This window comes from Wyeomyia smithii, chromosome 2 (assembly GCF_029784165.1).
Source record: "Wyeomyia smithii strain HCP4-BCI-WySm-NY-G18 chromosome 2, ASM2978416v1, whole genome shotgun sequence".
In the NCBI taxonomy this organism is placed as follows: Eukaryota; Metazoa; Arthropoda; class Insecta; order Diptera; family Culicidae; genus Wyeomyia; species Wyeomyia smithii.
In genome coordinates, this window is record NC_073695.1 from 27,366,328 (window position 1) to 27,390,380 (window position 24,053).

Sequence of the window (24,053 nt, forward strand, 5' to 3'; positions counted from 1 at the left end):
TCAAAATAAAAAAATAAAGAGGCAAAAAAATAAAAATAAAAGGCAAGGCAAAAGTTGGAAAGTTTTAAAACTAAAAAGTCAATAATTAAATAAGTTGGAACCACATAATGTCAAAAGCCAACAATTTAGAAAGCTTATGAGACAAACAGATGAAAAGTCGAAAAACCAATACTCAAAAAATTAGAAAGACAATATTCATACAACCAAAGAGATAAAAAAAGGTAAAAAACTCATAACCAATAGTTCAAAAGTTAAAAATGGAAAGATTAAAAAATTAACATGAGAAATTTCAATGCTAAAAGTTGAAAAAACACAAGTCAAAAGTTCAAAATATTAAATTGTCAAAAGACGAAAAGTCGAAAGGTTGAAAAAAGCCGTCAAGATTTCGAAAAAACAAGAAATCAGAAAATAAAAATGCTCAAGTGTTCAAAGGTCAAAAAGATAAAAAGTCCAAGAGTGACAACAAAAAGATAAATAATCTATAAGACGATGATTGGAAAATTGAAAAAAAAATTGAAATGGTCAAAATGTCAGAAGGGAATCAACAATTTTAAATAACAAAAATCAAAAATTCAAAAAAATAGTATGCAAAAAGCCACGAAATGTCAGGGGCCACCAATTAAGGAAGTTAATAAGCCAAAAAAGTAGTCCAATAATCAAATATTCAGAATGACTTTTTAAACAACCAAAGGAATAAATTAAGGTTAAAAACTCAATGTCAAGAGTCCAAAAATTAAAAGTAAAAAAATTAAATATAATAAAAGTAAGCCAAAAGATAATAATGTAAACAGACCAAAAAAAAAAAAACCAAAAGAACCAAAAATTTTAAACCTAAAAGTAATCGTTATTGTTTATCGAAGGTTTATTATGAAGTTAAAATGTTATTTAATATTTGGAAAATTATTATGAAGTTGAAGAGATAAAAAATAATAAAACTTGAAACAGCAAAAACTAACACTTCGCAAACGTAGTGAGTAGAAAACCTCAAAGCTGAATTGAAAAGTCAAAAGACGAAAGGTCAAAACGAGAACATTCCAAAAACCAAAAAGATAAAGGTAAAAGAAGTGCCAAGAGTCATAAGGAATAAATGTCAACAAGTCAGCATGGCGATAAGTTTAAACGACAAAAAGACAGAAAGTTATACAGTTAAAAAAAATCAAAATATTTTAACTAAAATTCAAAAAAAGTTGAAGAGTAAAGTAATCCAGAAAATCAAGAAACAAATGTTGAAAAATCCCAAGGTCAAAAATTCGAAGACAAAACGACAAAATGCCAAATGTCCAGAAACTGAAATCAAAAAGTTTTGGAAAAGACAAGAGTCAAAATTTAAAAAAATAAGTTTCGAAGTTAATCATTTGAAAAGTTGAAAAATAAAAATTAAAAGAGTGAAAAAACTTAAAAAGACGGGAAACAAAAATTAACATATAGAATGATAAAAAGTCAAAAAGTGAAATTTCAAATAACAAGTACAAAATTTAAAAAAAAAATACATCAAACTGTCCAAAATACACTAAATAAAAAACCCCGAGAGTTTTGAACTGAAAAGTTAAAGAGATAAAAAAAAATATCAAAAAACAACAAAGCGAAAAGTTTAAAAAAATTAAGAGTTCAAAGACCGAAAGTCAAAACGACAGCAATCCAACAACCGAAAACATAAAAGTGAAAAGAACTCAAAATATGGAGAGCTTAAAGTCCGAAAGTTAAATGTCGAAATGTTAAAACAGAAAGTCAGCACGTCATCAAGTCTAAACGACAAAAATTTCGAAAGTCAGAAAATAAAAAGCAGAAAAAATTTACAACTATAAACTGAAACAGGCAAATAACACTGTGCTACAGCGTTTTAGAACTTTTGAAGTGACCTAGTGTAGGTTGTAGGTCTTGATGAGTATAAGATTCACTCATTCTAGAAATTTTCCAAACACCCCAAAAATCTAAAGTTATGGTTAAAATACGGTTTTTTGGCCTCAGCGCATATTTTTTTTCAACTCAGTCATTTATCAACCGATCTTCAATTCAAGCTTTAAAAAAATTTACAGGTTTGTACTAATATCAATAAAACATGTTGAGTTTTTGAAGTTCAAATCTAATTTTTTAGACTTTTTCACGCGATTTTTCAACCTAATTTGGAATTTTCCGCCTGTATTTGTAAGAAAAATACCACAAATACACTAGAATTTTAAAAGTTTATTCAATTCCGAATAAAATGGAAGCAGTTAAGTGGAAATCGTTTGATATTCGGCCAAGTTATATTTTTTTTTAGAAAACCAGAATTTTTGGCTTCTATCGCAAAATCATAACACGGTACTACAAATGATGAAAAAATGCAAGAACTTCTGATGTGACTTAGTGTAAAAGTAAAAATCGCAAAGAAACTCAGAGAATTAAAAGTCAAAAATATTAAAAGACAAATAAATCAAAAGTCATAGCATCAAATAGCAAAACCACAGAAAATGAAATTCTATAGAGTAGGAATATGATAAAGTTGAACGGCGAAATCCAAAATAACAAACCCAAATTAAAAAAAATGTTGTGGAGTCAAAAAGTCAAAAAGCCTCAAGGCTAAACAGCGTAATATGTAGAAAAGTCAAAAAACCACACAGTTAAAAAGTCCCAAAACCAGTAAGTGAAAAACTCAACGAATCAAAATATTGAAAGCCAAAACGTTCAACTCTCAAAATATTCAAAAGATAAAAATGTAAAAAAAAAGATGAACAGTCGAAAAGACAACAGACAAAAGACAATAGAAGAAACAACAACGGTCAACGAATCTAAAAGTTCTAGAAATTGAAAAAAAAACGAAGAATAAACAAAAACAAGCCAAAAATTCAAATGCATTTTAAAAAGATATCAAATCGAAAAGCTTAAAAAACAAAAAACCAAAAAGACAACGAATCGAAAAGTCAAAGAAAATCAACGCTTCAAAATTTTAGCTAAGATCGTAGAATCAAAAGTTAAAAAGTCGCAAAGTTAAAAATAAAGAAGTCAGTACGTCGAAATCCCAAAAATCCCAAAACAGAAAAGTAAAAAAAATCAACAGCCTACTTGTATAAATCAGAATATTAAAAACGAAATAGTCAAAGAGTTACAAACTACAATGCTCAAAAAGTTTGAAAGACAAAATAAGGAAAAAACGAAGCAGTGAAAAGACGTAACAGTCTAAAACAATTAATCCAAGAGTCAACTACTCCGAAAATTATAAAACTAAATACTCAAAGAGATAAAAAACATGTTGAAAAAATAACAACAGCCAAATCGAAAAGGAAAAAAGTCTAACGTCATAAAATTAAATACCGAAGAGTTTTAGAGCTAAACAATCAAAAATTCAAGGGCTTGAGAATAACCAGACAATTATACTAAAGTTTTTAACTAAAAATAAAGAAGTGAAGAGCCACGTGATAAAAAATCAAGAAGTTATATGATTTAAAATTAATATCAAAGAGTCAAAAGGTAAAACAAAAATTTTGGAAATGGAAAATGCATACGATTTGAAGTTGACAAGTTATTAAGTCGAAGGAATCAAATAGTCGGAAAGTGGAAAACTAAAAATAACAAAACCCAGAAAATTGAAATGCTTAAAAAGCAAAGAGACAGAGAAATCGATAAATCAAAGTATTAAAAAGGTAATACTCAGAAATTAGAAAAGCCAAAAATTTAAAATATGAAAAAGTCAAAAGTTCCATATAACAAGTCCTGAATTCCAAAAATCAATATTTCAAAGAGTAAAAAAGTTATAAATTCGGAAAGATAAAATCAAAAAGTAAACAAGTAAAATTGTCGAAAAGTCAAAAAACCACACATTCAAAATTCACAAAACAAGAAATTTTAAAATTCAACAACTAAAAATGTTGAAAAAATTGACAATCGTGAAATCAAGAAAATTAAAAACAAAAACTCCTCAAAACAAGAAATCAAAAACTCTAAATAATTTTCAAATTGCTGAAATATCAAAAAAACACACATCCAAACAGACCCAAAACAAGAAAGTCGAAAATTCAACAGCTAAAAAGTCAAAAAATTAAAATATTAACAATCGTGAAGACAAGAAGATATAAAACCAACACTTTTAAAACAATAAATCAAAGTGTCAAAAACTCCAACAGTTTCCAGAATCAAAATTCAACAAAACTATCGATTTCCAGAGAATTCCAGAGATGAAGAGATAAAAAGTCGAAGACACAAAAGATAGAAAAGCCAAAGCAAAGCAGTCTGTAAGTTTAAAGTTGGGAACTAAAAGAGTTAAAAGTCTAAAGTTATAAAGTCAAAAGTCCTTAAGTCAAAGTGCCTTAGATATTAAGAAATATATCAAACAAAAAAGGAAACACTCTCGAAACTAAAAGTCAGAAAGTTGCAATGTCTGAAAATCAAGTAAAAAAAGTGTTAAAGAAAAGAAAACTAAAAAAATTGTAGTTCGTGAAGTTGAAAAGCCGAAGAGTCAAGGCAATCGAAATGCCAAAAATTCATTAAAAATTAAAAGTCAGAATACAAAAAGTTAACAAGCAAAAAGTAGAAAAAATCAAAAGGTAAACAAGTAAAAAATTCAAAAAAAAAAACTAAAAATTGTATTTCACAAAAAAAAATATCTGAAAATCAAACCATCAAACAGTTAAAGACTGAAAATTTAAAGATTAGAAGTCAGATATTCAAAAAATTTTAAAGTCGTTAAGTCAAAACACCAAAAAAAATTAAACTAATGTCAAAATCAAAATGTCACAAGAAAAAAAGTTTGAATTTTGAAAGTCAAAAAGGAAACAAATCAAAAATTGAAGAAGTTAAAACCAAAAACTCGAAAAGCCTAAGTGACAAGATTTCAATTAAAACTTTTACTTTTTGATCTTCGAAAAAGTGCACAAATTATTAACTCGTAAGCAAAGTAACACAGTAAGAAAGCCAAATTGTCAAAAAGTGACAGAGTTGAAAAACAAAACGTTTAATGATCACAAAGCTAAAAGTCAAAAAGACAAAATTTGAAATAACAAACGTCAAAAACTCAATGAATGATAAAGTAAAAAAAATAAGAAAAAAAATTTAAAGGTAAGATTCTAGATTTACAAAATAACATGATTCAACATTTAAAAATCCAAAAAGTGAAAAATGTCGTAAGGCCAAAATGTCAGAATGTAGGAGTCCTAATGAGCAACAATCAAAAGAGTTCACGAAATTAATAAATGATAAAGTGAATTAAAGACAAATCAATACACAATCAAGAATACCACAATCAATAGACAATTAAGATTCAATAAATTGACATCACTGTCTCAAAGACCAAAAGTGCGAAATGCATAGTGTAAAATGTTGAGTGTTAAGTGTAAAGTGTGAAATGTAAAGTGTAAAGTGTAAAGTGTTAAGTGTTAAGTGTAAAGTGAAAAGTGTTAAGTGTAAAGTGTAAAGTGTTAAGTGTAAAGTGTAAAGTGTAAAGTATAACGAATGAAGTGTAAAGTGTAAAATGTGAAGTGTAAAGTGTAGTTTTAACTGGTAATTGTAAAACGTAATACGTGAAGTGTAAGTGTTAAGTGTAAAGTGTAAAGTGTTAAGTGTTAAGTGTTAAGTGTAAAGTGTAAAGTGTAAAGTTTAAAAAGTAAAATGTTGAGTGTAAATGTAAAGCGTAAAATGTTATGTGTAAAGTGTGAAGTGTGAAGTGTGAAGTGTAAAGTGTAAAGTGTAAAGTGAAAAATGTACAGTGTAAAGTGCAAAGTGTAAAGTGCAAAGTGTGAAGTGCAAAGTGTAAAGTGCAAAGTTTAACGTGTGAAGTGTAAAATGTGAAATATGAAGTGTGTAGTGTAAAGTTTAGTTTCAAGTGTTAATTGTAAAACGTAATGCGTGAAGTGTAAGTGTTAAGTGTAAAGTGTAAAGTGTAAAGTGTAAAGTGTCAAGTGTAAAGTGTAAAGTGTAAAGTGTGAAGTGTGAAGTGTAAAGTGTAGTTTCAATTGTTAATTGTAAAACGTAATGCGTGAAGTGTAAAAGTTAAGTGTAAAGGGTAAAGTGCTAAGTGTTAAGTGTTAGGTGTAAAGTGTAAAGTGAAAAGTGTTGAGTGTAAAGTGTAAAGTGTTAAGTGTTAAGTGTAAAATGTAAAGTGTAAATTGTAAAGTGTAAAACGTAATGTGTAAAGTGTTAAGTGTTAAGTGTTAAGTGTTAAGTGTTAAGTGTTAAGTGTTAAGTGTTAAGTGTTAAGTGTTAAGTGTAAAGTGTAAAGTGTTAAGTAAAAAGTGAAAAGTATAAAGTGTAAAACGTAATGTGTGAAGCGTAAAGAGTAATGTGTTAAGTTTGAAGTGTAAAGTGTAAGGTATTAAATTTTAAGTGTTAAGTGTAAAGTGAAAAGTGTAAAGTAGAAAGTGTAAAGTGTGAAGCGAGAAGTGTAAAGTGTAAAGTGTAAATTGTTAAGTGTAAAATGTAATGTGTAAAGTGTTAAGTGTAAAGTGTAAAGTGTTAAGTGTAAAGCGTTAAGTGTAATGTGAAAAGTGCAAATTGTGAAACGTAATGTGTGAAGTGTAAAGAGTAATGTGTTCAGTTTAAAGTGTAAAGTGTTAGGTATAAAATGTTAAGTGTTAAGTGTGAAGTGTGAAGTGTGAAGTTTATAGTGTTAAGCGTAAAGTGTTAAGTGTGACGTTCAAAGTCTAAAATCTAATATCAGAAGTAAGAAGTCAAAATATTATACAAACAAAAATCCAGATAAAGACAAAGAATCAAAACTCAAATGAAAACTAGAAAATGAAATGTATGATTCGAGACTCTTCATAATCTTGTATTAGTGGTGATGCTTGTCTAGAAAATCACATATTTGTTCAAGAGCCGAGAATCAAATTAGAGTGAAAGATTCGAAATAAACCGCATGTATGATGTGTATCAACGAGAACCAAACTTGATTCCACTGCCACTGTTACTGTGGTTTAAATCGTCTTCTCGATTGGACAGAAAAACATAGCTTCAAAATAGTTTTTTTTATCCTAAATCTGCTTTTTAATTAGCAATTACATTTTCGTTCTAAAATCAAAGAAAATATTTGGATTTCAAATGAACATGTATTCGATTCGAAATTCTGTCCCACAGTGTCCGACAATCGATACGATTTATAATTTGAGATTAGCCGCAGCTTTCTGTTCTCGCTTTGTCTTTGTAGGATTATTTCCCGGTAGTCGCTTTCGATTCTCGCTACACTCTGGCATGGTACCATCGAAATAATAGACCAACATTCGCGTCGGTTCACGTATTTGGTGAAGCCGAAAATTCAACCCGGTTTCGCCGGAAAGCTCTCAAGCACGTTTCAATTCCGGATTTGATTCCACTATAAACACAATTTAATCGCTTTGGGACGTATGATTTAATTGGATGAGGTTTTTCACTGTCTCGTACGAGAGCAGTGTAAATTATGTATGAGGTCGGATGCTGTTGAAAGAAGAGTGTGGTCTAGTTGTTATAGAATGGCTCCAGGATCGGGACTTTTTATGTTCTAGAAAATTTTAAAATAGAACCTACCGATCCGTGGCAATCGCAACCAGATGTAGAATGGAAGCCGTACAGCATAGAACATCACACGACGTCCAAATATCACATAGTTCGGGGCCCAAGATCCAGCCACGGCTTATCTGTGAACAGTTAATATTTTGTTGGAACAGATTTTTTTGGAAGACATTTTGAAAAAAAAAAACAAATTACCTCGTAAACAGCACCCAATGGCATAACTAAGCACGCTACTAGTAAATCTGCTACAGCGAGAGACGCCACTAAATAGTTTGCTACATTTTGTAAGTTTCGTTCTAGAATGATGGCAGCAATTACGAAAACGTTTCCTGCGAAGTATAATAATATGAAAAACAATTTTAAATCCGTTTGAAAAGACAAATAGAGCTAGGCGATATTGGATATCGGATGTTGGGAAATTGACAGCGAAAACTGGAATGTGTAATATAAAATACGTTGGAAATTTAACTCGCAATTCAGGTAGGGTACAGTAGCACATTCCTTACCTATAACGGTAACTAGTATCATCAGTCCAAGGATAAGCGACGTCACCGCCATCACGATAACGTCACCGAGCGGTTCGTCCAGCCCGGTCTGGGTGCCGTTGGCCAGCAGATCGTCCAGTCCGGTCCGGTTGTCGCCGGGTCCGGTGCCATTTAGCAGCTGCTGCAGGCTGTCGTTTACTACGGTGCCGACTAACTCGCCGGTCAGGTACGAATCGGGGCTGCCACTGTCGATGAATATGTAATCGTACACATCTGGTTGAGCGTCGGCCAGCAGTCAAGCAGGAAGGAGATGAAACGAGAGGAACGAACAAAGTGCTAAATTAGTGCATGTGCACAGGAGCAGAACCCTGCAGTGATGTGCGAGAATCGATATTTCACCGTTCCGGGCGCTGTAATCTTGGCCATGGCAGGGCAGGTTAGTTGTAGGATAGTAAATTGCGTCCACTTTTACCACCGAGGAAAAAGCGTTAATCGAGTTTATGCGCGAGAGTGTTTTTATTATGGACGATACAGAAGGATAATGGGTCACTTGGAAGTGGTAATAAGATAATGACATAATAATTTATGTATCCGTAAACGGAATAATAAGCAACAGAAAAGGGAGGTTATTGTTATATACAACAGGTACTAAATGGTTTTACTTTGGTATGGGTTAGAAAAATTCAAGAGCAATATTAAAACATGATCTTATAAACTAAATTGATGATTTCTTGAAAGTCTGCTATTCAGATAAGTTTTATGAATTTCTGATATAAAAAATATGTGGAATATGTTTTCTCTTCAATATTTGGTATTTTCTCTCTTTAATGGAAATATAAGGCACAGCTACACCAAAGTCCACACCAAATCCAAAATACCTCCCGTACTTACGATTGTACGTCAAAATAAGTCAATTATAATCATGTTTCACTTTTGACTCCGTAATGACGTCATTAAAAATTTAGAACCATGTTTATCGCTTACACATATTGAAAAAGTTATCTAATCTCCCGCTTTCCGTCGCCATCACGTCGGAGTGCGCCGTTAGAAAAACACTTTCCCATACTGCTGACACCTTTTTTGTGTGTGCCGCTCAATGTGGTTTAACTTTTAGCCGCTTAATGAGCGAAATAATGTTCACCATATGGTGCTATTTAGTATTCGATGGTTGCCACAGAATGCTGGTGAGCTGAGACAGATTTCCTAGCGAGAAAAAAAATGAAAGGAAGACAAACATCCGGGGAAGTATTTGATTAGCAGTTGCTTTTCATGAGTCACGTAATGAACCGAGTTTTAATTGACGCCTAAATAAAATCAGCTACGCTGTTTGAAAGTTCAGCCTCCGGGTTCAAGGTCGGCTGGGAAAAGTCTCCAGGGGTTAAAAGTTGTAGCAAACCATTATGATTAATGATACATGAATGCTACTCACGCCTCTTTTTATAATTATTTTAGGTGAAGTTTGATGGCTCTCATACTTTGTACCGTACATCTTCTGGTACTTCGGGATGCTTGTGGAAAATCGAAAACTTCTTTTCAAGCTAATAATAAAACATAAAACAACATGTTTTTGGTTCTTTAGCACGCTATAAGCAGACGTTGCAAAAACAATGATTGCTATCATCCGTTTAGTGCGTACCATCTAGATGACAGCTTAATCCAGAAATAATTGTAAAATATCTCAACAACAATATCGCCCATCATCCCAACTGACGTACCTCAGTCGATTTACAGTTATTTTACTTTCAGACACCGCCACCTGTAGGCCGTTTTTGGAACATTTTAATTGCACCGTGTGTACTTAATAATCGTTAAACTTTCGGCACCACCTGTCTCCGATACACTCCTGAAGGGGAAGGTGTCAAAGCAGGGAGCCGTGCTTATCGGTTCGATGTGTATACGAGACTGCATCAAGTGGCGCCTGCCGCGCACGCCATAAAAAGTGAACCAATAATTTACGCTATCATGACATCCGATGAGATAATTAAAAATTTTATATTCTATCAAGTCCTAACAGTACATTTTAATGAAGTGCGGTCACATCACTAGCAATTTTCCGGGCGAAACCGAACTTGAAATTCCATTAACGGCGAAAGTTGGTTCATAAAAATTAATAGAAGCCAACCCATAATTTCTGTGGTGGAACTCGTGACGAGTCAGGATCAGGGCAGGAAATTATTGCTTCATTACCCGTACAGTTCAACTGCGCTAATTGTGGTTGAATCGAACGAAACTTAGCGCACCTTTTCGTGGGGTTAAAACAGTTTTCTTAATGTTTGCTGATTATAATACCCTTCGTTCGGGGTTAAATGTTTACTATGGTCAGAACATCTGTTTATTCATCATCATGAACCCGACCCTGTTTTTTTTTTAAAACGTAGTAAAAACAGTAATTTTCGCCTCTCGCTAGCAAAAAGCTATTAGCTCAAATCAGCGGAAAGCATGCAAATAGGTCATTTACATTAGCATTTTGGACACGAGTCTTCTGCTTTGAAAAGCTGCGTTTGGATTTAGTGGTATGTTTCGTGTGACTGATACTTTCCTAAAAAAATATCAAGCTTTTTTGGCAAGGTATACAAATGTAAAAGGGTCCACCAAGACTGTAACGTCCTCAAGTGAGTTGTGTAAACAAACAAAGTTCGAGATGAATGGAAGGTTTCGCTAATTTTCACATTCAGAATAATAATCTACTAACATTTTTGACAGAAATTCATTTTTATGTTAACGACTGGTACTGATAATGCAAAGGTTGGTCTGTCTTTTGGCTTTCTCAGTCTTTATTTAGGAAAAACCCGACAATCTAGCAAAATTGCCCGACTTTTCGGCCGTTTTGGTGGCCTTTTTCAAGGGAAAATTTAGTTGTGTCGTATTGGTCTTAAACGTTGGTTTCCAACGATCGGAAGTCTTGTTTTGCGGTAGTTTGGTCTTTGCTTCGGTTGCGATGAACTTTTTCTAGTTTTATTCATCGGAAAACTGCGAACTTTGGTCACTTTAAAATTGGCTGAAATCGAACGTTAATGCACTATACAGCCGATTTTAAAGTGTTTTTCGATGAATAAAACTAGAAAAAGTTCATCGCAACCGAAGCAAAGACCAAACTACCGCAATACAAGACTTCCGACCGTTGAAAACCAACGTTTAAGACCAATACGACACAACTAAATTTTCCCTTGAAAAAGGCCACCAAAACGGCCGAAACGTCGGGCAATTTTGCTAGATTGTCGTGTTTTTCCTACATAAAGACTGAGAAAGCCAAAAGACAGACCAATTTTTGACAGAGATTTTAGTAACAATTGGCTGGATAATGTACTTTTGAACTTGTCTTTTGTAATTTTAAACTTAAATGTGAAAAGTTGCCTGTTCAGTTCTATTATTTATGTAGCATTTCCATTCTCTTCAAGATTTGACTTTCTTCGCCAATTGAGAGGTGATGAATAGAGCCTATTCTCTTTTCGTCCGATTCAATCGAAATGAAATTCTCCATTACACTGTCGTTCAAGGTTTGGGTGCAGGGCTGACACCATCTGTTCCACATTCTTAATGGCAATTTAGTACTAATGATGCCATTTTTGCGCGAGCTTAAAATCTTCTATGTGGAAATATGCCGTGTCTTGTTATTTGCAAAAACATTGTTTTCATATCAATCACTGGGTAATTTTGGGCTCTCAAATTGATTACTTCACTTATTTTATTTATTATGATCACAATATAACACAGAAAAAAAACATAAGTTGTCGCAATTCAATTAGCATCAAGCAATGGCTTTGAATGTCACAAATTCAAATTAAGAGATGTTAACTAAAGCTTTACAACAAAAATTGTTTTCTTTTCTTTTAGTAACTGAAAAACCATCAATGGGAATCTGGATATTTCCATCGATGTTTACGAAGAGAAATATTGTTTGAATCCTTTTTCTTTTTTAATTTTTCTGAGTGAGCGGTAAACTCTACGCCCTCATAGTATACCATTAAAAGAAGCGTTACATGAAGTTGAACAATTGAAAATTTTCGAAGCATATTGTGATTTTGTTGGAATTGTCTATGGTTAATTTTAGAACGATTTTCGGCAGCATTGCAAGTGTAAACAAATTGGAGTTGGAATGTGATTTTGGGTAAAAAAATCATATGGGTCATTCTATCTCAAGTGTGCACAGCTCATGTCAACGATCTTCTCAGATTCGACTCAAACTTTGGAGAATTCCTCATATAAGGTCACTATGCAAAAATTACGACTTTGGTGACGACAGGACTACCCCTCTTTTTGATAAAATATAGCTAAGTGAGAAAGTGCGACGCGATTATTGGCGCCTAAACCATACTCTGGCGGTAGAGGAAATGCTTCTTTAAACCGAGAGTCCGTTCACCTAGATGGTGCGGCTCAAAACAGCGTCTGATCTCCATGTTAGGAGCGGCTGATCATCGTCCTGGTGTCAGCATGGAACAGAGCTGACACGATGGTCCCCCGGCGAGACAGAATGAACCACGAACTGCAGGAGCTGCTTGGGGAGCCATCTATCGCCCACACCGCTAAGATTGGCAGATTGCGGTGGTTTGGGCATGTTGTAAGGATGTCGGATGACAGTCCGGTAAAGATGGTTCTTGAAACCAATCCGTCAGGGACGAGACGGAGAGGTGCACAGCGGGCAAAGTGGATCGATCAGGTGGAAGACGACCTGCGTACCCTACGCAGACGGCAAAGCTGGTGAACTGCAGCCATGGACCGAGTGGAACGGACACGACTCTTACGTACAACAAAGGCCACACTACGGCTTGGGACTGTTTGGTAAGGTGAGGTATCTTATTCATTTCAAAACTGCTCATTAGAGCGAGCTATCGGCTTGCGAAAAAATGAGCGTGAGTGATAATTTACATCCTTGGTTGAAACAACAAATAACCCACATTACTGCCTTGAGGGATTCCGGCAGTGTTGCTCGATGCACATCGAACTATGATCCAGCTTGACATACAATGTCCAGCCAGGAAAATACGAGTTTAACCATGAAGTCAGTCTTTCAGGCACACCGGTTTAGTGAGGCTTATGCAAAAGTATTCTATGATATACTGTGTCAAACGTGGCCTTGATATCTGTATACACAGTGTCAATTTGCGATCCAGCTTTCTGTTCAGGGAGGCAGTAAACAAGGTCGAGTGTTCGCTCAAGGTAGGTGAATTATTGGAATTCAAATCAATTGATCTCAGCAACGCTAGCAACACGTTTTACTCCATTCTGGAGACCATTTGTCACGCATTGACGTCAATAAATCCGACAACATTGCTTCTATCAGAAGGAATGAAAACTGCAGCAAGCAAAAGCTGCGTGTCTCCGATAACAGCAGAAACAAAGACATGTTCAAGACAACTACCATGACTTATATTGAAAACTACTTTTTTTGCTGTTATCCGCGCTACGACCGCATCGATAGATATTGAAAGCGGGTCCAAACAGTTGAAGAGAATCGATATCTACCGGTTTCTGGTAGCATGATTGCATCATGCTTGCAATCACTATGGTCCTCCGCACCATGGATTCAACGCTGCTTTCATTATCATTATTATTTCATTATCATTATTATATAATATATAATAAAACCGACGAGGCATACGATACGAAATAACGACTCAAGACAATTGCCATCGCTCAGAGGTATCATGAGTAAAACTGAAGTTACACCATTTCCAACAAATAAATTTAAATTTACTATAATTGACTTAAAATTTATGTTCTTATTTTGCTAAAATCTCTAATCTATGGAAGTAATTGACAGCAAAAATACATGTAACACTGGTAAACACAGGTTCTGCCCTAGAGCTCAAACTAAAAAATAAAAGAAAGACTATAGCTTTTTGACCATTCCTGTGAATTTTGGTGCCTCTAGTGGTGGTAACTTTTTCAGAGACTCGAATATGTTTTCCTATGAGGCAACGTAGAAGCGACAAACCCGGCTAGCAATTACTCTGCCGCACCTTGACGCACTTCTGCATACACTAAAGACAAAGCAAAGCCTTGGCGCTACATTCCGATTCGGAATTTGACTTTCTTTTAATTTATACACAGACTTCGCAGCCGACTTTTTATTGTGCAGAACAATTACGTGGCTAGCGCTACGATCCTACTGACACTAGCAGTCTCTCCCGAGCCGAGACTCGAACCAACGACGACTGGCTGGGTAGGCCAGCATCGTACCTCGTTATTCATAGAGTTTTTGTAGAGCATTTTGACATTCTAAAAAATTGTTTTCAGGTTGCCCAAACGTGATTTATGAAAAAATGACTTTTTAAGTTACACATTTTTTTGTATAGACCGTTCCGCTAATTATAAATACACTTACGATCAACCGTCATTTCAAATAACGGGCAGTATTCAACCAAACGTTGGTTGCGTCCTGTTGTTTACATCCAAAAGAAACAGATGCTGTCATTTTTTCTAACATTTAGTGCGAAATTTTGATAATGCGTGGCCTTTCTCCCGAGCAAAGAAAGCGAATTGTGCACAAATGGGGCACCGTGAGTGGTCTTCCTATAAGAAAATTAGCCAGAGAAGAAGGTATAAGTGTCGGAGCAGTTCAAACCGCATTGCGGAAGTATTGTGAAGAGTGCACATTTACTGATGCCCCAAGATGTGGTAGAAAACCCGGGCCTGTTGATCCCACAATGGACAAAAAGGTTAAGGAATACTACAAGCGGCATCCTTCAGTATCAGTACGAGATGTGGCGAGAAAGCTTGGAACCTCGGCGTGCCAAAGGAAGAATGGGTCTGCAGACCCGTCGGAAGCAGAAGCAGCCATCTGTGAATGTGGGAAAATATCTCGTCCATTCATTACGAATGACACAATGAATGGTAAAATTTACGTGAAAGAGTGTTTGCAAAAAAGGTTGTTACCCATAGTTAAGCAGCATAATAATCCTCCAATCTTTTGGCCCGATCTTGCTTCCTGCCATTACTCTAAGGATGCACTAGGGTAGTATAAAACAAATAATGTCACATGTGTCCCAAAGGAGATGAATCCTCCAAACTGCCCTGAAATTCGCCCTATTGAAACTTTTGGGGCTTTGACCAAGGCAAAGCTGAGGAAATATGTCAAACCAGCGGACAATGTTGAAAAATTTAAAAAAGATTGACTTTTTTTTATTTTATTCTCGCTTATTTACCGTCGGTCTAGTTCCGCCACTGTTATTGTGCCAATCACCGACGCCCGGGGAGGCGACTCCACCCAGGACCCTAACTCACGACCCGTTGATTAACGGACCGGCGCCAACGGCTTTACTTCCTCATGCGATGGAAGAGATTTTTCGCCTCAGAAAATCTCCCGGTGTCGGCTAGAATTGAATCTAGACCAATTTAGTTGGTTGTGAGTGGATCACGCTACCCCACAACCATCGACACCTATGTCGGCGGTGGGATTCGAACCCAGGCGTCGAGCGTGGTTGGCGGGGACGTTACCAACCACGCTAGGCCCCCACTCAAAAGATTGGCTTAAAGTGGTAAAAATGGTCGGAGAAAACACTATGCAAAAGCTTATGAGTAGTGTTAAGAGAAAAGTTAGAGAACTCGCGTATCCTACGAAAAATAATCCCAACTTGAATTGAAACTGGAAAGAAAACACTTATTATCTATATTTCAGAATAAAATGACCCGAAAAATCCAGTATTTTTTGTTTTATTCAAGAAAAAAGATGTATTTATGATTTTCGGAACAGTCTATAATCCTATTCGATTCCCACATTTTTCGTATATTTTTTTATTTTCGTAGGATTATTTTGAATATTTTAAGTAAAGCATCGCACTCAGTAATTTGACTCACAGAGGCCATGAAACATCGTTAAAAATTAAAATTTTTCTATAATTTTTAGATAAAACCCTTTCAAACATATACAAAAAAAATTTCAGTGAGAAAATAAAACTTTCACTGGAAAGCGGAATTCATGACGAAAATTTGCATAGAAAAAGATCTCTATATCTTATCGGGTGGCTGAGATATTTCCATTTTTACATGTGATGGATAACTAAGCAGTTTTACAAATATGTCAAATAACTTTTTATTTTGGGAGATAAAAAATAACGACGTTGAGAGAACAAATGCGTTTTTGGATGGCTGATAACTTAGTAGAAGGTTTAAAAACTCGGAAAAATCTGGGGAAAAAGTTAGAACAAAAATTGTGATTTTTATTGTATTCTCTTAGAAAACTTTATGTTGCTCGTAATACGTTAGAGATAGAAACATGATGTCTTCGGTATAGTTTCTTGGTTTAAGATACCCTAAAATTTTGTTGAAGATACCTTGCGTCTATTTCAATCTGATAAAAAAAAATTTTATATTTCACTCATTGGTGGATTAATAACCCATCATTCTACATTAAAAGATGCATTTTTGAATATCCTGAAACTTCTCTGAACATACGTTACGGATATAATCAACATTTGAATCACTAATTAGGTAATTAATCGCACAAACGGCAAAATAAAATAAGTGCAATGGAGATTTTGAGCTAAAGTGGCATTTTTGTACAAATGCTTAGTTTTCCATCAGATGTAAAAATGGCAATATCTCAGCCACCCGATAAGATATAGGTTAGGTGAGCCAGTTATGGCAAGTGTGCTATATCGCATAAGCGCAATGGTACCAGTTATGGCAATAGTCCATTTAAACTCCATAGGCCATAACTGGTTCATGCCATAACTGGTACATTTTTTAGGTATTGCCATAACTGGTACTCCTCCCCTAAAGAATCTTTTGTTATTTAAAAATTTCATTTTCTCACTGAAAAATTTGTTGTGTGTGTTTTATCTTAAAATTATGAGAAAAATCCACTTTTTTGTGATGTTTAATGGCCTTTTTATCCCCAGCTGGTCTCGAGGTACGATGCTGGCCCAACAAGTCAGTTGTCGTAGGTTCGAGTCTCGGCTCGGGAGAAACTGTTAGTGTCAGTAGGATCGTAGCGCTAGCCCCGCAATTGTCCTGTACACTTAACAGTTGGCTGCGAAGTCTGTGTATAGTAAACAGAAGGTCAAGTTCCGAATCGGAATGTACCACCAAGGCTTTGCTTTTTTTAATGGCCTTTTTGATTCAAATTACTGAGTGCGATGCTGTACCAAACCATGTAAAATATTCGAAATTAATCCTACAAAAATAAAAAAAAATATATATGGAAAAATGTGGGAATCAAATATAATTGCAAAAAGTGTAAAAGAGTGGTTTTTTTAGATTTAAAAAGTAATTTTTTCATAAATCGTAACTGAGCAACCTGAAAACAATTTTTTTAAAAATCGAAATGTTCTACAAAAATACTATAAACAACATTATCTTTCAATTTAGGGCTGAGCACCTTGACCTTTTAAACATCGTTTTTTTGGGACACCCTAGTGCATACACTAAGGGCGCAAAAATTTTATGAATGGGTAAAAAGCTAAAATCTTTTAGGGCAACTATTTTGAGCTTTTGTCGTCCAGAATACATTTCGAAAACATAATCCAATTTATTGAGTATTTGTGGAAATAAACTGGAAAGTGCTACCGGAACTACTAAACTTGAAGCTGTGTTTTGACTATTTTTTGTGAGCATCCTCGATAAGGAATTCTGAAAAAGGAATCCTTAAGTCTTCCCAGTTTATGGGACTAGGATTCTTGAATGGGAATCGTGCTATGAGAACTTTTCGGATACAAAGCCTTTCACTCTTACCTCACTTTAAAATTCTTGTAACTTTTGCAATTTTCATCCAATGTCGATAGTTTTTGCACAAAAAGCTCCAGTAATTTATTTACTTTTAATTCAGTGGGGGCTCTAAACAAAATTTCTCTTTCGCGGGAAACCGGTTTTCTGGGGATACTGAGATACCAAAACTATGGAATTTTATAAGAAATTTAACAGAATCTTCTACGAGTCGCTTGTCGTGTGTATGGTTTCGGGTGTTTCCCGAACACGGGATGTCGCCTAGAGATCGCAAAACGATTTCCGGTTTTCAGAAAAGAACCCAAAGTGGCCGAAAACCACCCAATATGAGTATTTCTAGAATCGGGATTACGCCCAGAGACCAGAAATAGCCCCAAACACTATTTTGGATTCCAGAATGTTCTAGTTTCTGAAAAACAACTTAAAATGGTCGAATACCCAACATTGGTACTTTTGGAATGAAAATGGTGTCCTGAGACCGTAAATTGATTCCAGACGACATTTTTCCATATCAAAATGGTGACTTACGGCTCCCATGGAGCTATTTTCAAGTCTCCAGGCATCTTCCCGAGTTTGAAAGTACTCATATGACGCGGAGTTTGGTCAACTTTGGCTTTTTCTCGGGAAACCGGAAGTCGCCATATTCAATTTAAAAATGTTTTTCGGTCTCTGGGCGTCATCCCGGCTCCAAAAATACCCATATTGGATGGCATTTGACTTTGTTTCATTGAAATGTTTCAATGGCGACTAGAAGCCCAATCCCAATCCCAATCCCAATTCCAATTCCAATTCCAATTCCAATTCCAATTCCAATTCCAATTCCAATTCCAATTCCAATTCCAATTCCAATTCCAATTCCAATTCCAATTCCAATTCCAATTCCAATTCCAATTCCAATTCCAATTCCAATTCCAATTCCAATTCCAATTCCAATCCCAATCCCAATCCCAATCCCAATCCCTATTCCAATCCCAATACCAATTCCAATCCCAATCCCAATCCCAATCCCAATCCCAATCCCAATCCCAATTCCAATTCCAATTCCAATTCCAATTCCAATTCTAATTCCAATTTCAATCCCAATCCCAATCCCAATCCCAATCCCAATCTGTATCTGTATCTGGATATGGATTTTGATCTGAATTTGTGGATATTGATCTATGAATCTGGATCTGTGGGTCTTTATCTGTAAATCTGGATCTGTGGATTTGGATCTGGACCTGTCGATATGAATCTGTGGATCTGGTTCTGAGGATCTGGTTGTGTGGATCTGGATTTATATCTGTGGATCTGAATCCGAATCAAGGGGTCTGCTTTACCAAAGCTGAGCAACTTTAAGCTGGACAGCTAAAGCCCTTGGCCTCCCCGGGACTACCGTTCGGCATTACTTCAGGGAGAGGGCCAGTCGTGCACTTACCTCTACGGGTAGCAGAGCAACCTATTCAGGCCAGTTAGTTAACTGCTAACTAAATGGGGCACATCGATGGTTTTCCGTCGATTGGTACCCTGCAAAATATTAACGATCTGTGATGCAGCCATGATGAACGCATCCCAGATTTCCTTATTCTCGCACATCCTACGCACAATATTCTTTGGCGTGTTGTCCGTCCCACTTATTGTCAGCATTTCGTACCTTATCCGCTCGAAACGCGGACATGTGAAGAACACATGCTCCGCGTTTTCTTCCGCACCCGTACAAGCGGGGCACATAGGGGACTCGGCGTACCCGAACCTATGCAGGTACTGCCTAAAGCAGCCATGGCCTGACAGGATCTGTGTCAGATGGAAGGTTACTTCCCCATGGCGCCTAATAATCCAGCATGCTTACTTTGGAATAAGTTGGTTTGTCCATCTACCTTTTGTAGTGTTGGACTACTCCCGCTGCCACCTAGCCATTGTGGATGACCGTATGGTGTTGCGTATACCCCTGTTTGTGGATTCGGATCTGGATCTGTGCATCTTGATCTTTGGATCTGGATCTGTGGATCTGAATTTATGGATCTGTGGATCTAAATCTATGAATCTGTGGATCTGAATCTATGAATCTGGATCTGTGGATCTGTATCTGAATCTGTGGATCTCGATCAAAGGTTGTGAATCTGTGGATCTGAATTTGTGGATCTCGATCTATGGATCTGGAGTGGTAGGTCTGCATTTGCATTTAATTCTGGATCTGTTGATTTGGATCCTTGCACCAGGATTTGTGGATCTGGATCTGTGGATTTGGATTTGTGAATCGTGATCTGTGAATTGTGATTTGTGAATCTGGAGCTGTGAACATTGATCTGTGTGTCTGGAGCTGTATCCGTTCCGGACATATCACCAAAATATGCAAAACCATACAATTGGCCTGCGGGAGATTTTATTTAAATATTCAAAAAAATCCTCAGTTTTGGACAATATCCCCGCAAAACCGGGTTTCTGGGAGAGAGTAATAGTAGATACGATATTGAATCTTTCGGCGTTGAAACTATCAAAATCGGATGGAAATTGCAAAAAAGTGAGCTTCAAGCCTTGCAGATTCCTTTTTCAGGACTTCTTATTAAGGCCAGCCTACGATTTCAATGTGATGAATCCTAGGGATTCAATACGAAACTTATGTGTTCGTCCGGGTATAGCTGTACTACCATACCAATCATGAGCAGCGGTGGATACCGCTAACCGCCCAAGTAACAAAACTGATGATATCCAAGTTTTATAACGCTGTTTGGGCTGTATTAAGCGCTATTAAACTTTAATAAAACCAACATTGTTATTTGGGCGAATAACATAAGAATCAATCAAGCAGTTGATGATTACTTTTGATTACTATTTTTAAATTTGAGGGCAAAATTAAACAATAACATACGTAACAACTAAAGTTTAAAGTGTTTTTTTAACTTCATATGAATTGATCGTCTCCTAGATGGTCTCGAGGTACGATGCTGGCCTAACAAGCCAGTCGTCGTAGGTTCGAGTGTTGGCTCGGGAGAGACTGTTAGTGTCAGTAGGATCGTAGCGCTAGCCTCGCAATTGTCCTGTACACTAAACAGTCCGAACAGTTCCGAATCGGAATGTAGCATCAAGGCTTTGCTTTTTTATGAATTGATCGTTTCGCTCAATAAACTGAACCGATATGATACCAACCAACTTTCGATACCAACTTATAGACGACGTATCTATCAGCTCTTCATCGAACGGTCCTGTAGAAGTGAACATAAACCTTAATATTAATCTTAACGAATACTCAAATTACTGTGAATGATGGGAAATTAAAATTAACGAAGGTGAGCGATTTTCTTTACAAGGAGACTGACATCACAGTACCGAATGGCAGTAACGTGCTTTTTAATCGTCTCGTTAATTAGTACTTTTTCCGTGATTTTTGTGTTAACAATTCCATAAAATTATAAAGTATTTTTTTGGTTGAAGAAGTCGCGTGTGAAATGGATGAAGTTTGTCCAAAAGTTGAGCAATTCTACAAAAAAAAAAAAAACGGACAACTTTTACAATCGACAGTTGTTGATACTTTCACAACAAGGTTTATAGCATAAAAATTTGCATTTCGTATCGTGGAAAACGTGAACCAAACATTTATATTTAGAAGCCATATTATTTTCAAATGTAATTCGAATGCAAAGATTGCTAAATTGAAGTGGGCAAATTTTTGATCGTTGAAGATAGGCTGAGCAATTTTTCGCTGATTGCTACTTTCAAACACAACGAATAAATAGGTATTTTCCTTTCGGTGATTCCATGGTAGTGTGCACAAGGCAATATATCAAGAAAATTCATACTGTGCCTGATGATCACGAAATCAATAAGCTATATATCAAACCGCAACCACTCACCAGTCACCTGATTTCCCTCGGATATCTGAAGAATGTTTACGCAAAAATTGACGCACAAAAACACGCTGACATACCGCTTCACGCAATCTGACGTGATAACAGTTGGGATATAAATGACCAAGCTTCAATCAAAATTATGGAGTAAATTACCATGCCGGGGAAGTAACAAAAAAAACCGTTACCCAGGTACGCCTTTTTTATTCACTCAATTTTACGACGACGCATCCAATAAACCGGCGCGCCACTGCCAACCGATTACCATCACACAGCGTTGTTCCGCACACGGCATTCTAAAGTTCGCTCCACTTACCGTTGGACTTGGTGAGCGGTGAGGTCCCACCGAGGCTGGGCAGCCGGGGAGGGGGCGCCTTGTGGAAACTCATGATAATAAGCTACGAAGTTTTACTGCGCCCTGCCCTGCTATAACTTTGACGAGTTAGCTTCTGCTGCCATTGAGGCCGGAGTCGGCGGAGGCGTCGGCGGTGGCGGTATTGGTGACGGTGGTGTACGAGTAGGTTGAGTGACGAACGATGTCTGGCCGGGCAGCAAGCGGCAATAATGACGACGGATTGGCCTCGGCCGCCGGGAGACGACGACGATCCTTAGCGAAGACGACGGAAGAACGGTAACTTTCCAGCAGTCTTTGTTGATTGATGGCGTCGATGGTCATGGTCGGTGTTTTCCAGCTTAAGAAGCTCACACGGAGCTAGCAGCAGCCGCGGCCGGCGGAAGACGCTACTGGTGGTGGTGGAGGCGTTGCTGCTGGCGTCGGCATACCACACGGGAAACCGGGCGTAAAATGTGACGGTGCCTGTGGGAAGGAAATAAAATGAGGTCCTTTAGTGTTGCGTACGGAGGTGGAATGGTCGGAAATGCGGTTCAGAGTTTCTTAGAAACTTTTTTTTGAGTTCTCCAAGTTGCGCCTCACAGATGAGAAGCTCGATAGCAGTCCATTTGAAACCAGTTTGCCCCATTAAAGACATAAGTGTAAAACAGGATTCATGTCGGTCGATTTATCCTAATGGTAATTGATTCGAAAGCCGGATGAACGCACCGGAAGACGTTTGGCGGTCCATCGATTGATAGAATCCGGTTGTCTTGGCGCTAAACCTGGACCTGGCGTGGGGGGGTTGATTGAATGAGATGGAAGAGTGCAATACATTTCGATTAAGGAAACCCCGGAATGTGGGTTGGCTTGATTTGAGATATAGCGCTATTCGTTGCTGTTAATCAGTCATGATTAGAGAGCGCTAAGTTTGACGTTGAACACTATTTAGCGCTATCGGTAAACTTTACGGCCGTGGCGGGTTTAGAAGATGTAAAGTGATATTTATTGTTATTCCTTTAAGTCGATTTCTTATAATGTGTGTTTTCTGAAGTTGTATTTATTTTTAATGTTAGTTTAATTCTGATTTACAATGTTAAGTTTCGTCTATAACCATGATCAATATTAGACCGAGGAGAATCTGAAAGTTCTGTCTAAAGTCCGGTACAAAGATCGATTGACAAGCATTCGGTTTTATTTCTGACCGGAATCGGAATAGAGTGTTCCGAGAAACTCTGGTTCAAACTTCGACAATGAATAATAAATATCACAAATGGCGCCCTCTCAAATACTATAAAGCAATGTGAACTAAAATTATCATATTACTCCTGCTTAATGTGTAACCGACTATAACTATTATTTACAACTCATAGAATACTATGTGACCTCATTAGGTCAGATATTTAAGTTATAGCCCCAAGTTCAAATCAGTAAGACCATATACCACTATTTGTACCATGAGTGTCATGAACAATCACTATTACCGAGAGATAAATCTGGACTGAATGTTCAGCTGAAAACTGTGAATCTCATATTAGAGATATAAATTGAAATTTAATTATAGTCATAAGACAAAAAAGAGGTTTTCGAGAGCATTTGTCGTTATGGGACTATGTCTTGTTTTTATGGAGTGACACGCTGTGGAAAGCAATATGATAAAACCCCTTTTTGCATTGTATTCATTCTATTTTTAACCTTGCTGGCCTTTAAAAGGGTCTTAACGTTATACTGTTTGCAGTTTTTTTTAGCTATATAAGACTATTTTCATTTTGGGTTATTTTGTCTTCAAGGGCTCATTGTGAGATTATTATTCTCTTACGCGTTTTCTGGCATTTATACGCATTTTCAGTGATTCTGGGCTTAAACTGGATTCGAACTTTGTTTGTTTAACTTCTTAGTTCATATAAGCACTTTTGAAAACACCGTTTATGTTCATAGCAAATACACTCACTGGGTGGTGATAGCTTTCAACATTAGTAATTAGGCTGTAGTGTTTGCCTGTGCGGAGAGGTCGGAGTTAATAGAAGCCGACTGTTCTAGACTCAAAACCTTTTTATGTTATTTACAAATGTTTCCAAAATATTGAATCTACACTATGATTTGCAGTCATAGGTATGTGCAAAACGTAGACAGAAATATGCATCTACTGCATTTTCAAAAGACAAACGCCTTGCCGTTCGCTATGGGTAATTTGATGCCTCCTTTGCAATCGCGCTGAAGCTTGCACCACACATCGTAGGTTAAGCTGAAAGCGAGAGTGCAATAGGGTCTGGCTGGAATGCAAACAGCTGTGTG

The 24,053-nt window shown here is 36.4% G+C and overlaps 1 protein-coding gene across 2 annotated transcripts in view; it reads right to left on the minus strand.

Annotated features, from left to right (window-relative positions):
• Window positions 1-24,053, minus strand: part of LOC129725330 (5-hydroxytryptamine receptor-like) — a 396,266-nt gene that overhangs the window by 127,650 nt on the left and 244,563 nt on the right. For both annotated transcript variants that reach the window (XM_055681008.1, XM_055681007.1), the window contains 4 exons: window positions 21,744-22,244; window positions 7,962-8,213; window positions 7,651-7,784; window positions 7,471-7,580 (listed from right to left, as the gene is read on the minus strand). In XM_055681008.1, the coding sequence (XP_055536983.1) occupies window positions 7,471-7,580; window positions 7,651-7,784; window positions 7,962-8,213; window positions 21,744-21,816 (569 nt within the window). In that variant the 5' untranslated portion in view covers window positions 21,817-22,244. The remainder of the gene's footprint in view (window positions 1-7,470; window positions 7,581-7,650; window positions 7,785-7,961; window positions 8,214-21,743; window positions 22,245-24,053) is intronic.